The 15,048-nt window shown below is 40.9% G+C and overlaps 1 protein-coding gene across 2 annotated transcripts in view; it reads right to left on the bottom strand.

Annotated features, from left to right (window-relative positions):
- CPED1 (cadherin like and PC-esterase domain containing 1) overlaps nt 1-14,674 on the bottom strand; it is a 146,444-nt gene extending 131,770 nt beyond the window's left edge. The window contains exons 1-3 of one of the 2 annotated variants that reach the window (XM_083859454.1): nt 14,527-14,674; nt 13,577-14,052; nt 334-520 (exon numbers count right to left, since the gene is read on the bottom strand). In XM_083859454.1, the coding sequence (XP_083715580.1) occupies nt 334-520; nt 13,577-13,828 (439 nt within the window). In that variant the 5' untranslated portion in view covers nt 13,829-14,052; nt 14,527-14,674. The remainder of the gene's footprint in view (nt 1-333; nt 521-13,576; nt 14,053-14,526) is intronic. The other variant, XM_083859455.1, reaches the window with a different exon arrangement.
- Nucleotides 14,675-15,048: the final 374 nt, after the last annotated feature.

Genomic DNA, 15,048 nt, shown 5'->3' with positions numbered 1-15,048 from the left:
ACATTCTATTTCAACACATTCTATTGAAAACCCCTCAGTTATATTGACAAAGTTGGTATGAGAAGTCATCAGGAACCAAACTGAACTGATTTAGTTGTAAAGACTATGATGAACTACTCTGCTGCATTTTTTTACAGAAGGATATAGCTAATGGAAGAATCACCTAACTGTGGAAAATCATCCACACAGCAGAGAAGGGCTAGAGTTTGGCTTCTACCCTTACTTTTATCAGAGTTTATATGTTTTCTGTTTGTGGAAGAATGCTGGATCAAATTCCACATTTAGTGATCACACTTAGTAATTAATAAATTAACTAAGTCCAATTATTCTTACCGTGATAAGGGCCCTCATGCCTCAGATCTTCCACCAGTCTCCTGTTCTCAAGGACTGTGACTGTATATCCATGTTTTGCCAGGATGCGCTGACAGAGCTGACGGTCAGTTTCAGGGTGAGCAGGAGGTGCATAGAGAACTGCTCTTCTTGTGTGGCTTCCAAAGTACTGGAGAATGGAGGCATTGATCTACAGCAAACACAGTGCAAAGACAATGGTTGTAGGATAGGACATTCTTCAGCAGTATAAAATACAGTTGCTTTTCACAAAAAGAAGCTAGTAATTTACTCTGACAACAGCGAAAATAGTTCTAGTATAATTAAGAATCCTCTTTATATCATGGACATCGGACCACAAATTCCATTTTGTCTGCCTCTCTATTTTTTCTATCTTCATTTTGAACTGGTACTACAAAGGTTTGAAAGCTCTGGTTAGCACTCAGGAACCTTTAAACCATGTTCTTCCCTTTGTGGAAACAGCTTTTCCTGAAATCTGGGCTGCTCTGGTGAGCTGGTAACAAAAAATTGCCATCTGACTTTGACTGTGGCTGCAGTCACCTAAACAGAGAGGCCTTGGTAGTTCCCATGTGACCTCTTCCAAGGAACGCAGGTCTTATGCAGATAGTATGTGCAGACATCTCAGTTGCATTATTAAGAAAAGTTTATAATATTATATATTATATTATATATTATTATATTATATATTATTATATATAATATATAATTATATTATTAAATTATGCAGCATTATTAAGAAAAGTAAGAAAAGTACTGGGGTAAAATCATACACAGGAATCCTAAACAGAACTGGAGATTACTGTGCTCTAGACAGTTAAATGTAACCTTGCCTCATTAGTCCAACATGATCTAGCCCATAGGAGGACTAGCAGGGAGACTTGTATGTAAGAGCAAGTAGAAAGGTATCTGATGTCTCCAATGAATCCTAAGGAACACCTGAATTATCTGCCACTTACTGTCCTTCCATACAGGGTCTATGGACAATGGCATCTAGAGAAAACCCTCTGTATCTACCCTGGGGTAGGAGCTTCTTGAAAGAAAAAAATGGAAAAGAGACAGCCCAAACACACAGTCATAGTGCAAATTTAACATTAATTTCTGAAAAAGGCAAATCACTGGGCCATTGCCATCAGATATTTGGGTAAAGGGGGATATTTTATTCTTAAATAAATATGGTGGGTTAACCCTGTCTGGAAGCCAGGTGTCCACCCAAAGACACCCTACTGCTCCCCTTTCCAACTGGACAGAGAGAAAAATACACTGAAAGTCTTGTGGATAGAGATCAGAATAGGGAGAGATCATTTATTGATTATTGTCACAGGCAAAACAGATGCAGCTTCGGGAAACTTTGTTTGATAATAAATAATAAATGGAATTATAGTGAGAAATAGAACCAAATCTCAATACACTTTTCTTCCACCCCCCGCTTTCTTCCCAGGTTCAACTTCCCTCCCAAATTCTCTACCTCTCCCTCAGTGGAGAAGGGAAGTTGGGATTGGGGGCTTTTCAGTTCATCACACATTGTCTCTGCTGCTCCCTTCTCCTCAGCAGGAGGACTCCTCACACTCTTCCCCCGCTTCATGTGGGATTCCTCCCACTGGAGACAGTCCTTCATGAACTTCTCCAATGTGAGTTCTTCCTACAGGCTGCAATTCTTCAAACTGTTCCAATATGGGCCTCTTCCACATGGCCCAGACCTTCAGGAACAGACTGCTGCAGCAGTACTCCATGGTCTGCTGGTGGATCTCTACTCCACTGTGGACCTCTGCGGACTGCAGGGGACAGACAGCTTGCTCTACCACAGTCTTCACCACATTCTGCAGGGAACTCTCTGCTCTGGTGCCTGAAGCACCTCCTTCCCCTTTCTTCACTGACCAGGTGTCTGCAGAGTTGCTCCTCTCATCCATCCTCACTCCTCTCTCTGGTTGCAGTTGCACAGTCACTTTTTCTCCCTTTTAAAATTTGTTTAAATTTGATAGAGTTGCTACCACCATCACTGATGGGCTAAACCTTGGCCAGTGGCAGGTTTGTCTTGGAGCTAGCTGGCATTGACTCTGTGGGACATGGGGGAAGCTTCTGGAAGTTTCTCACAGAAACCACCCTGGTAGCCATCACCACCACTCACCCCCAAAAATACCCAACCAAACAAACAACAAAACCCCTTGCTGTTCAAACCTCAGCAAAATCTAAAAATAGGATGCTCCATTTGGGAATTAGAACACTAATACCTGCAACAGTCCAGCTGATCTTTTGCAATAAAACCACTTTTAAAAACCAAAACTTTATTTTGGTGAAAGATATCTGTCTTTAGAATTGGAATATACCAGCAGGGATTAAATTCAGGACACAAAATTAGTTCTTTGCAAGTTTGTGAATTTCAACCTGACAGCTGTCAGCTGTTTAAAAACCAAGTTATTCCATAACTTCTAATTTTAGTAAGCTTATCACTGGAGATAGGAAACACTACACAAACAAGTCACCACCATTTTTTGCCCAGTAGACTAGACTGAAAAGAGACAGACACTTTGATACAAATAAATGTCACTCAAGATGTGTCCAGTTGTTTATAGGCCTGGGATCTAGTGCTAAAGTCCCTCTTCTCAGCAGTGTATTCCCGGAGTATGGGCTGCAGTTTTACACTGTGCTTGGCTGAAGTGTAAGCTTTTCTGCAGCAGTAAAAAGCACAAACTATTTCAGAGCACTTAGCTTCTAACATCAAATAGTCTTTTGCTCCAGAGGAGTCACTGCCCATGGAAAGCGTCAGCATTATTGATGAAGGGACCCTGAAAAAAATCTCAATACAACACTATCGGAGCCTTCCACATTTGCTAAATGTGCAACCCAAAACTAGATTAGAAACTGAGATATTCAGTAAGTAAAGGTTGATCACTTGCTGGCCAGAGAAAGCACACATACCATAGGGTGAAGTCATAGGAACTGTGTTAGGTCACCTGTTTGACAGCGTTCCTGAAACCCCAGAAGTTTAGAAACACATTAATCAGGAGGTAAACACGGTTTAGAGTCTCAGATGGCCCCTGCCCACCACAGCAACGTCACTCTTGTCCCCTTCTGCCTTTGCCCCTCCTTCCTCTCCTCTTATCTCCTCGATTTCCTGTTCTCTTGCAGCGCCAGCAGCTGCTGGCAGCCCTTCCTCTCCATTTCCCTCCCTCCCTGTTCCTAAATCCAGCCCTTGTCCCAGCCCCCCTCTTGTGCTCTCTCCCCCTTCTCTTCCAGGCATTCCAGCCAAATACTTCCTACTTTCCATTTCACTTGCGCCGTGGAAGAAGCCCAGAAAGATAGAGACACCTCCTGCTTTATTTTGCAAGAAAATCCATTTTCCATCCCACGTGTGCTGCAGGGGCCAGCGCAGTAGGGTGAACTGAGGACACCTCTGTGAGGATTGCAGAGGGGCTGGAGACCAGGACAGTCTCTGCTCCTGTTCCATTTCTGCTGGAGTTTATGGCTTCTCCCGCCCCGTCCCTCCCAGCGCGGCCTGGGGCGAGGGCCCTGCCCTGGATGTGCCCCCATCCTCACTAACAATTACCACAGCTCTGCTATGCCACGAAAACACATCTTTCTTCGTGGAAGCAAAGCCTCCTGCAGTGTCACCTCTTAAGTATTTTACTTCAAACATTACGAGGTGCTGCCTCAAGCGCCCAGCAATGACCCCATTCCCCTGCGGTCCGCACTCCAGGGCTCCCCCACATCTGCTGCCAGAGGCCCTGGCCGCGGGGCCCCCGGGCCCGAGGGACCAGGCACAAGGGACAGGAGCCAGCCCAGCCCCGAGGGGCCCCAGGGGCTCCATCCGCCTGCCTGCAGCGGGACGTGCCAGGGAAGATCCCCCTCAGCGTCAGCCCTGATGCGGAAGGCGTTTTCCTCAGGTCTCTGGGGAAGGGCTGCAATGTTTACAACGCTCTGGTCTGGCAGTGACGAATAGCCAACAGAGCACTGATAGCAGCATAGGAGAAAAAAAAAAAAAAAAAAAAAAAAAAAAAAAAAAAAAAAAAAAGGCAGTTCAAGCAGTGGCAGTGACCTAGGTCATTTCCACAAAACACAAAGGAAATGGCCCCGAGCGGCTCCACGGGGCCCACGCGGCGTCCGGCTCGCAGCGGGCCGTGCCCGGGCTGGGCGATCGGGGGGTTGAACAGCCCTCACAGACAGCCCTCACAGACAGGGCACGGACAGCCCTCACGGACAGGGCACGGACAGCCCTCACGGACAGCCCTCACGGACAGGGCACGGACAGCCCTCACGGACAGCCCTCACAAGACAGCCCTCACGGACAGCCCTCACGGACAGCCCTCACGGACAGGGCACGGACAGGGCACAGCAGCAGCTCCTGTGCGGGCTTTTCCCGGGACTCACCCCGGACACAGGCGGGAGCCGCCCAGGGACCGAGCAGGGACACGCTGATCTGTGCCCCAGCCCTGCCCGGGCCCTGGGTACGGGCATTTTTATCCACCGGCTCCCAAAGAGCCGCAGCGGCGTCTCGGGGACGTAGAAACAATTCAGGAGCCTAAATTTACCCGCTTGACCTGATGTCTAATCTGGTGTTATTAAATAATATGAAGTATCTCCACACCTTTTAGGGTACTTGCTTGAGATCTATGCTTAGTGTTGCCAAATTTATTTTCTCTGCCCTGTCCTTTCACAGCTATTTGCAGTCCAGGTTATAAGATGCAACGTGTCCTGTTTGCCAAGCCAATACAGTGCAGGGTGGGTTGTCAGCTACACAGATTTATTTTTTTTAAAATCTAGCCAACTGAATGCTTGTAGCAAGTGATTCCATACTTTTTTCCAAAGCTTTATACAAAATGCCTTGCATCACTGGACATGCTGATCTAGTTAACTACTAGATGTTTTTCATAATTTCCAATATTATAGCAATAACAGTCATGTTTATATATTTAAAGAGTCTGCTGGTTTTCATAAAATGTTTCTCAATCATAAAAATGAGGTCTGGGCAGAGAGTTACTACAAGAGAAGCAGCATACAATAGATGAAAATAAGCTGTTCACATATTTCCACGTTTTATGGTTCTGATTTTTTTGGCATTCCTATGATTTTAATGTAGAATGGACTCAGACACAAAAAAAATATGGATCCATAACATTTTAAAATTTTGAGAATAATTGATAAATGGTCAAATGTTCCTATGTCTCAACCATTTTTTTGGCTCTTGGTCAGTTTGAAGACTCAGGCTATTTGTTAGCAGGTCAGTTTATTACAGATTCAATGTATCTTACATGATAGAGATTGGTAGGAACATCTGCAGCCCATGTCATACCTTGAAAATGGTGTGTTTGTCTCCACAGAAATTAATGAGGCTTTACAGCAAGGCTGAGATTTCCCATATAATGTTGCATGGGACCTACGTCAGCTTTGACATGATATACCTGCTCTTACAGCTTACAAAATACTTCACTTATCTGAGTCACTGATCTCATTTTAGTGCAATTGGCTGTTACACGGGTGATCCACAGCCTTAACAACTGGTCCAAACAAACCAGAATGGGCTGTAAATTAAATAAAAATGCATAAAAATGAATTTTGTAATTTTGTTTCCAGATTACAGAATAATGTGAAAAACACAAAAGAAAACAAATTGAGCTCCATTAAAATTTATTAAATTTTTTTTAAAAAAATTGTATCAAATGTATACTCCCTTGATGTCTCAACAAACAAGATAAAAGGCCGAGTTTATATAATATGAAAGCTGAAGAATTATGTAACCATCCATGTGCAACTGAAAATAGACATCCATTTTCAGAATTGCAATTCTTAGTTCAGTCTGTCTGCAACTTCCAGGGAGCTGTGAAGTACTCTATGAAAAAGAAAATGTTTTGACATTTCCCTTGAAACTGGTATATCCAGTTCTAGGTTATGAATGTATAAGGATATAATTGATTCTACTAGTCTCTGAAGCTTTCCTCTATTGTACAGAATTTCTGGGTTGTTCCAAAACTCTAGAATTTGGTCAGTAACTAATCTTATGATGTACAATTACTGTTTTTGTTTTGGCCAAGAAGAAAATACTGAAGATATTTCAAGTTGAAGAGGGCACAACAGTTCCTTGGCAGTTGTTTCAGATTCCAAGAATATTACATAATTCCATAAATATTGATGCATTGTCTATGCCTGGAAAAGAAGCAAATATACAGTTTGAATGGTTGCCATAGTATTTCACTGACCATCACTTCAATTGCAGAAACAAAATTCTCCATCCTGACATAATGGCCCAACTCATGTCAGCCTAAGCTTCTCTCAGGAAAGAACTCAAAAGCTGTGAATCATCTTTTGAGCTACCCAGTTCTGGTGTCATTAGTCCCTGTGTTGATTAAAAGCAGGCACTTTTCACACTGAGCTAGCCAAGACTGTCAGAGACTTAGTCCAGTAGCTTCAAATAACTTGACTGCAGCTTACTTGAACCCCACTGCTTCCTGCAGGTACTGAGCAGCTGCAAAAGAGATGTATGTATGAGCCACTGAGCAAACCAAAAGGCCTTTGCATGAAAGCCGAGTGCAACAAAAGTACCACAAAGGAAAACTGGCCTTATCAAAATAAGGCCAGCACTATTAGCAATATTCACAGAGAGTGAACAGGTTAAATTCCCATTTAGCTAGCAAAGTAAGTCAGCATCTACTTTTGTTACTAAATACCACCTAGAAGAACAACATTACAAAAAGTACATGAATGGGACTCCCAGAAAATACTGTACTATTATTGAACAGCATCAATAAGAGTGATAATAAAAACTTAGCACGTGGTTCTAATGCCCCCAGCCACTCATTTTTGGGATTATGCAGATGTTTATTAGCTCCAAATGTGACTTCTAAGTTCCTTTTTGTGTTTGTATAAAAGTCCATAGAAATAGGAAGTTGTTCACACTACCATTATATTTAAAAGTCTGCATAGCTGCTGTATCAAGAAGTAAGACAGAAGTTAATTTCTTTTTCACTTTCTGGGGGATATTTAAATGTGCTTGCTTTATGTTCTGTTGAATTTCCTAATCAGAAAGGACTTGTAGGAATTAAATGGCTGGAATGTAATTCTGCTTTGAATTGTTTGTAGGATAAATACAGAACAAGCAGTTAGATTATTGGCATTACCTTGAGGGCTGTCTTCTGATAACTTTATAAATCCAAGAGCAAAACTGGAGTTATTTGCACAGTCATCACCAACACTGAGCAGGAAGTGCAGAGCTATTTTATCAAAATGCTTTTTGTTTTATGCCTGCATGTAGTACATGGTACCAATGGCCTTGTCTTGAGAACAGACAATGAGCCAGTTCTGAGGTTTTTATCTTCTTTTCTTCGTGTTAGAGCCAGGATTAATACACAGGAGTCACAATTTTTGTGTTTGGACTCAGTGTTTATTAATTCTTATCTACAGTACAGTCTCATGAATTGTGAGCTCTAAATAACAAGGTAGAAAATGGATCTGTCTCTAACTCTGTCCAAGGTTATTTAAGCATAAAATATCCAATAACAAGATAACACCTATATTATTTATACTTTTAACCCAGTAATTCACCACTCGAGGTCTGCAAGGTGAACCCTTTTCACCCAATTAGAAAAAAAACACCCGAAACCAAGAAGAAGAAGGTGAAGAAGGACTTAGACAACACCTTAAATCCTCCATATTGTCCCATATATATTACAATAAACTAAAATCTTGAATCCTAAGTTTTTCACTCTGTGAGACTGCACAATACTATCCAAACTACACACCCACAATCCCAGTGCTATCACTCAATTTCAGAAGCCTATTCCACAGCCTCGAGTGAAAGATAGTACTTGCTTGAGGGTCAGTGCCTTTTAGCACAGAAAGCCTGAAATTTTCAGCCTCCAGTGTTCCAACAGCCAATCCTAGAACTTATCAAAACACCTCGTTTTGGAGAAAGTTGCAGTGAAGTAATGTGTGAGATTCTGCCTCCATTTGCTCCTTATGTGGCCTTCTCAAAGTTCCCTTCCTGCAAAGTCTCCACCCTGCCCCTCTTTCCTGACTGCTACCACAATAGCCTTGCCCTTTATCATCAGAATATCTCTAGCTATCTGCTCAGTAAAAATAGTTGTTTCCTTAGTGTGATTTCATTTTACATTACAAAAGGGGAAAACAAATGTCCTGCTTTCATAGGGTGCAATGTGAATGTGGTATCATTCCAAGGAAATCAGTCACTGATACCGTACCCTCCTATGTGGATTGCTTTGTAGTTGCAACAGGTTTCATACTAGCAAAGTTCTTTGTTCTTTTGTGAAAAGTTCTCATCCCCCTATTTATTCCATAAAATAGCTTTTAAGTTAGATTTACTTTAAAAATGTATCAAACCTTAAAAATGTATCAAACCTTATTATGCATAATATAATCTTTTCTATCCAGAGCTCTCACCACACTGCATTCTGCATAATAGCAAAAGTCATCTCATTCTATTATCCAGCTTCAATTGTCCTTTTTTAGATATCTACATTTCAAAAGGTCTCATTAGCTTTGTCTTCTTTTCTTTCCATTTCCATCTCCCTTTCTTCCCCCTTGCACAAATTCAGCCGTCTCTGTACACAATGTCTTCTGTACTTTCTGAGGTTACTATTACTTTGCTGCTGTAGTTCCCTACTCTCCTACATCTACTTCCTTTCCCCGTGCCTTCTTCCATAACAGACTCTGCTCCTATCTTCTTTGTTGTCTGCTTATTCTGTCTGAAGTGGGCATATTCCGTTAATTAAAAAAAAAAAAAAAATCAGTAGAAAAGGAGGCATGTCTTTAGATGATGAAATTCCCTAGATTTGTTTTAAATGTCTGCATTAATTCATAAATTGGTGAATTTTGCATTAGGTGCAGTAATTTCTATTAACTGTAAAGTCTAGCTTTCTGCCTCTGACAGAGGGGAGCACCTAAGTAAAGAGAGGATAATTCCACTCTGGATATACAGTGTTTTAATGTTCCAGTAACATTTTCTCAGCTTTTCAGTAATTTCACTGCCAATTTTCAAATATGGATGCCTGGGCCAGTAACCTATGCAAGATGTTCAACTGGATCTTCCTCTAGACATTGGTTAAAACTAAACCATGATGTTTCTCTCTCTTTTTTTTTTTTTTTTCCTTTCTTCTTTTTCTACATAATATCTTTCAGATATGGCCACCTCATTCTGTTGTTATCTTGGATCTTTCATACTGCCCACTCCTAGGAAATTATATCCTATCCTATTTGTTCAGAATGAAACCATTAAAAGTCTTTTCTTATCTTTCCTGTTTGTTCACTTGAATATAGTTCCTCTTTGAGATACAACTTTTACACAAAACATAAGTGGCAGGTTCAGGGCCTTGAAAGGAAGACTTCAGCTTTAGTCTTTAGCCAGAGATCAGTTGGCCTAAATGGCCAGGGGATGTGAAGCAAAAGTCTTTTTGGGTATTCATTAAATAATCGAACCCAATTTAAAACCTGAACTTGTTTGTTTGTTTGTTTGAATACATTTACAATGGCTGGAAAGCTTGTGTGCCAAAAAAGTGCCTATCACAAGAGGTGATAGTGCCTATCACTATAAAAGGTGATCAATAATTTCCTCCTCTTTTTTCTCCGGCTGTGGAAGAAATGAGGAAAAGAGAGAATTTTGCTGTCCAGGACCAAACAGAAAATCCCACTGCTAGTGTGGTGAACCAGGCTCACAATTTCAACCTGGATGTAAAGCTTAACAGCTTCGGAACTGGGCCTTTTAAGAACAAAAGGAACAGTGTTTTGAAGTCTTCTCTGACTGGGAAAGCAACTGAACACCAGGTATCTGCCCTCCTAAAAGCAATACAGTCTATATCCTTCTACCCAGCAGAGGTACACCATCTACCTGGGCAAAATTACTTGTGTGCAGAGACATCTAAATTGCCTCTGGCTGAATTAATTCTGAGAGTGGAAGCACAGCTTAACCAGATAATTAGCTCTTCTCAAAACTGGCTGAGAAGCAAAGCTAAATTAGTTAAGATAAGTGCAATCAACGGGCTGGTACTAAAAGTATTTCTGGCACAATACCATGCCAGGCAAACTACACAGAGGGCTTGTATGGACTTTTTTTGTTGTTGTTGTTGATACCTATTGCAGTTTTGATGCTACAGCACCAGCTCTCCTCCCTACTATATATATTCACAAAGATATATTTGGGAGGTAAGAGTGCCCTGCTAAACCTGCAGACAGCTTGCTGCTAGATGTGATATCACTTTTTACTGCCTTTAATGCTAGAGAATCAGAAATAAGCCTTCTATTTTTCATGCTTCAGATATTAACATTTAATTTTGTACTAGAAAATATTAACCTCTGTTCCTATGAATTTGAAGCTTAAGGACAAGATCTCCAGTAGCTTTTAAAACCACATGATACAAGAGAGGAGTACTATGATATCTGTCTGATTTTCCAGGCTATGAATGAAATATGCATTTTTGCACTTTAAAAAAGACAGCTTGCACTATGTGCCCAACAGGAAGGGGTCCATCCCATATAAAGACACATTTACAGATATAATTGACAATGTCCATCCCCATGCTTCTTCTACACTTGTCTTCTTCTTCCACACTACCACTGTAACTTCCAAAATGAGGTGAATGTTGATATCAGAAATACATCGGCAAAGCCTATCACTATAAAAGGTGATCAATAATTTCCTCCTCTTTTAGGACTTTTCCTAAGATCTCTTCCTCTGCTTCCAACAAACGGCTCATAAAATATGCCAGGGGTTTTTTGTGTGTTTTTTGTTTGGTTTGATTTTGTTTTGTGGGGTTTTTTTGAGGCACTCAGTGCTATGCATACTCTGAATGAAGAAATTACTAGATTTTGGAAGGGGATTTTGCCCCTGTAATTACAATCAGAACCAAATTCTCACAACAGGCTCAACACAGTACTGGTTGTTCTTCTGAAGGAAGCAAATGAAAACTGCCCCTACCCAGAAGAGAATCTGCAGTGTGATATGCTATCACTCAAAACCCATAAACATTATGTGCTACCTAAAAAATATTATCTCCAGCAGTGTCTTTTTTATCTTAAAATTTATTCATGAACTTCGATTTCATAAGACATGATGCAGTGTTTGCTTTAAGTCACTGTTTAACTGTATAACAGATTCTTTTTTAATGCCTTTAAATTTTCTTGCTGGACTATTTGTTGAATAAGAATACATGTATAACTAGTTAATTACAAATGTGAATAACTATTTAAAAGTATTTTTCCAGGTTCATACATGAAGATTTTAACCAGAGCTTTAATGAAAAGTTGTTTCCAAACTAGCTCCTGTCAGTGGCCACGTGACAGTAAAATAAAACAGTGTAGAGTTTCAACAGTGACATCTGTCTTAGATGTTACCGAGTGCCCAATAAAATCAAGCCAGATAACAGTTCAGCTATCTGAATAAGCAATGGATGCAAACACACAGTTCAAGAACACACTTTCAAAGCAGAGTGGTAGAGATTTTTGGCAATGTTTGTCTTTTCTGTTCTCTGAGATTATTATTCAGCCCACACAACCAGCAGAGAAAGTTGGGAAACAGAGAGCAACTTAGACTAACATCCCAACATGTGCAAGACATTTTGTTCATCATGTTCTAGAGAAAAAATTCAAGACAAACAGGGAGCCAGCTATGGGTGGTCTTAAGAACTTGAAAAGGAATGTGTTAAGGTAGCACAGCCCTGGAAAACATACCTATAAGGGTTAATATACACATCTGTACCGCAGGTCCAGCATGTTCATGTGATAGTCACATCCAACCACGTATGCTGGAGAGCAGTAAGTACAACATGTTATAAAAACAAAAGCTTTCTTCTCATTTCAATTGGCTAGCACACCAAGTTCGATGTCAATCTGCATTTTTTTCTCAGGCAATTTGCAAAAGAAGATACTACAGATATTTTCAGCCAAACAGTATACTAGCAAAACTTTGCCATTATTTCACCAGTTCTTACAGACATTAAGTAGCCCAAGGTATGAAATGATCTTTGCCATTATAATAGCAATGAGTAAAAAGGAATGGACTGTTCCTGTAAACATAACACAGTGCAACCCGCATATGTCAGCTGTGCTTATTTCCCTTTAAGCTTGAATTCTTTATGTTATATTGCAGATCAGATCTGAATCTGGGTACCTAGTGTACTAAAATGTCATTAAAATATAAAAATTTGACAAATGCTGCATGTAATATAAGAAAAACCCCAGTATTTTAAGAGTTAAGGTTAAAGAGTTCTTGCCACAGTTATTCCCCATATCTATTTTTGATTGTTGCAGAAGATGCACTTTACAGCTGCTCTCCTAAAATCAATATTGCTGACCTTTTAAACTATGAACTCTGTCTCATCAAAGAAGCAGCCTGGTACCTTTTTTTTTTTTTTTTTAAAACATTGGAACTGCTGTCCATAATTTGTGAGGTCACAAATTTTTTACAGTTCTGCTACAGTTGTATATAAAATGTTAACGTAATGATCATTTCACAGTGTGGTATGTGTGGCACCATTAGCAGTACCTCTATAGGACTGAAGGAAACCTTAAACATTTGTGCTAGTGCTGATCACAGATTCCAGAGTAAAAATAACTACCTCAGTCTGGAGACCATTTAAGCAACTAGATTTTCCAACAAAAATAACAGTGTCTCCATTTGTTAGGTTTTAACACCATCCTAGGAACCCTATACAATGTAAACATGAAGTCAGGTAATCTATGGACAAAGTAAAATCTGTGAGACAAAGATTTCAAAGTATATAGCGTGATTTGAAAGTATTCTTTTGTTTCTCAAATGCAATTAAATTCAGCTTCTCAGCAGAATCCCAGTAAAGTTCAGAGCTGACGAGCAGATAACTTTAATACAGGGCAGCTGCAGTCCCTGTGCCAATTAAAAGCCTCAGTCACTTCTGTGAAACCCCACTGGCTCCTGATTTACGTGCCTGTACTGTAAAGCCTCTAAACCAATACCCAAAGCCAAAATAAAGCATGGTTTGTGCAGCAAACTGAAATCTTCCTGGAATCACAGAGCAATGCAATATTTCAGTTGAAGATTTCAGGAATCCTGTGTTCATAACAGCACACTGAGGAACTGGTAATGGGAATGTGCTTGTGCATATGCCGCTGTCATTAGATCACCCATTTGTTTGTATACAGATCCCAGACTTCCAAGCTTAGGCTAATTTTAGCTGGACTAAGATGATCCTGCCAAACTTGCTATCCCTCACTTTGCTAATTATTGCTCAGCACTCTGCTCCAGCTGACTTACCTTTTTCACTATCTCTGAATTGCTGCCAGGGAGGAAGCAGTACATGGTGCTTGAGGAGACCTCCTTGTATCTTCCTTGCTGTGTTTTAGTCAGTTTGTTGGGTACAATCCCATTAACAACTGCTGAAAGGATGTTGCTGGTCATGAGAGGCGTCAGGGTCTGGCAGAACAGACAGAGGGCCACCACTAAGGCCAGAAGGAAGGGACGAGGGCGACAAAGCCTGCGGCATCTGGGGACTTGCCCACAAACCATGGCCTCTTTGCCAACCTCACTTTGCCCTTTGCCACATTGCAGATGCAGTCCAAGTAGCCACGTCTTGCCAGAGTAAAAAAAAGTCAGAGGCACACTTTACCCAAAATTAGCATAAATTTTCCCATTTCTGCTGCTGAGTGTTTTCCTGGTGCCAGGCAAGAAGTCACGAGTTCCAGAGAAGCAGAGGTTTGGGGAACACCTTCCCATGGAGTTGCTGGAACAACCTGTGAAAAAACAACAAATGAGCAGCAGCAAACAGTAGCATGCCATGGGGCATCCTGCAAGGAGCTATGGAGAGCTCTTCCACTCCATGCTCTCAGGAAAACAAACCTGCCAGCAGACAGGTGAGGAGCAGAAATCTTCACCCCCTTTGCAAAAGGAACTACTTACTGAGCCAGACAATAGTATTCAAGAAGGCAAGAGGTTAAAGCTTAGCATGTCCTATCCACAGCTGAAAAAAGTAAGAGAGTGTACCAACTTTGTGAACAATTGATTGCTGTTTTTTCTCTCTCGCATTCTCAATTCCCACTTTGTTTTTACAGTTTCCTTCATTCCAGTCCTTTTAAATTTCCTCCTTCCTGTTAGAAAGCACAGCTTTCTCTCTAAAAGTGATAATTTGTCTGAAAACTGACAGGCTATGAAGATTTTCATTTGCATTTGTTTGTCCAGATTGCAAGTTCAAAGTTAGGTTTACTTACTTGGTTCTTACCCTGTTTGAAGTTTTCCGTTCTCCTCTAATGGGCTGCTGATTAAAACCACTTGGAACAACCCTGGCTCATGATCCCAGCTCGTCTCACACACTCAGGAGGCAGGCACACGCACATAACACACGCCATCTGAAGCCAGTTGGACCACAGACTTCATATAAATAAGGGCTGGACTGCTCAGAGGGTGGAGCTAAACTGGCTCTGCTCGGAGCAGGCACAGGGTTTGGAGACAGCCTGAGGTCTGGATGGGGAATGAGAGGTGTCCTAACTCACACTGCATGCCTCGAAGCCACCATCACTGCAATTTTTAGAAAACTGCTGTTACAGTGATTAGCCTAATTGAAACAATATTAATATCTTTCAAGGTGAAGCACCTGCAGTATTTTAATCCAGATTAACAAAAAATATTGTAAACTAAGCAGATTTATTTGGACATAAGCGTCACTGACAAAGCAGTTGTCAGTAATTTTCCATACTAGATATAATATCTCATAGCAGAATATAAATAAAACT

Source organism: Zosterops lateralis (genome assembly GCF_965231275.1).
Source record: "Zosterops lateralis genome assembly, chromosome: 4".
In the NCBI taxonomy this organism is placed as follows: domain Eukaryota; kingdom Metazoa; phylum Chordata; class Aves; order Passeriformes; family Zosteropidae; genus Zosterops; species Zosterops lateralis.
This window is presented reverse-complemented; position numbering and strand designations above follow the sequence as displayed.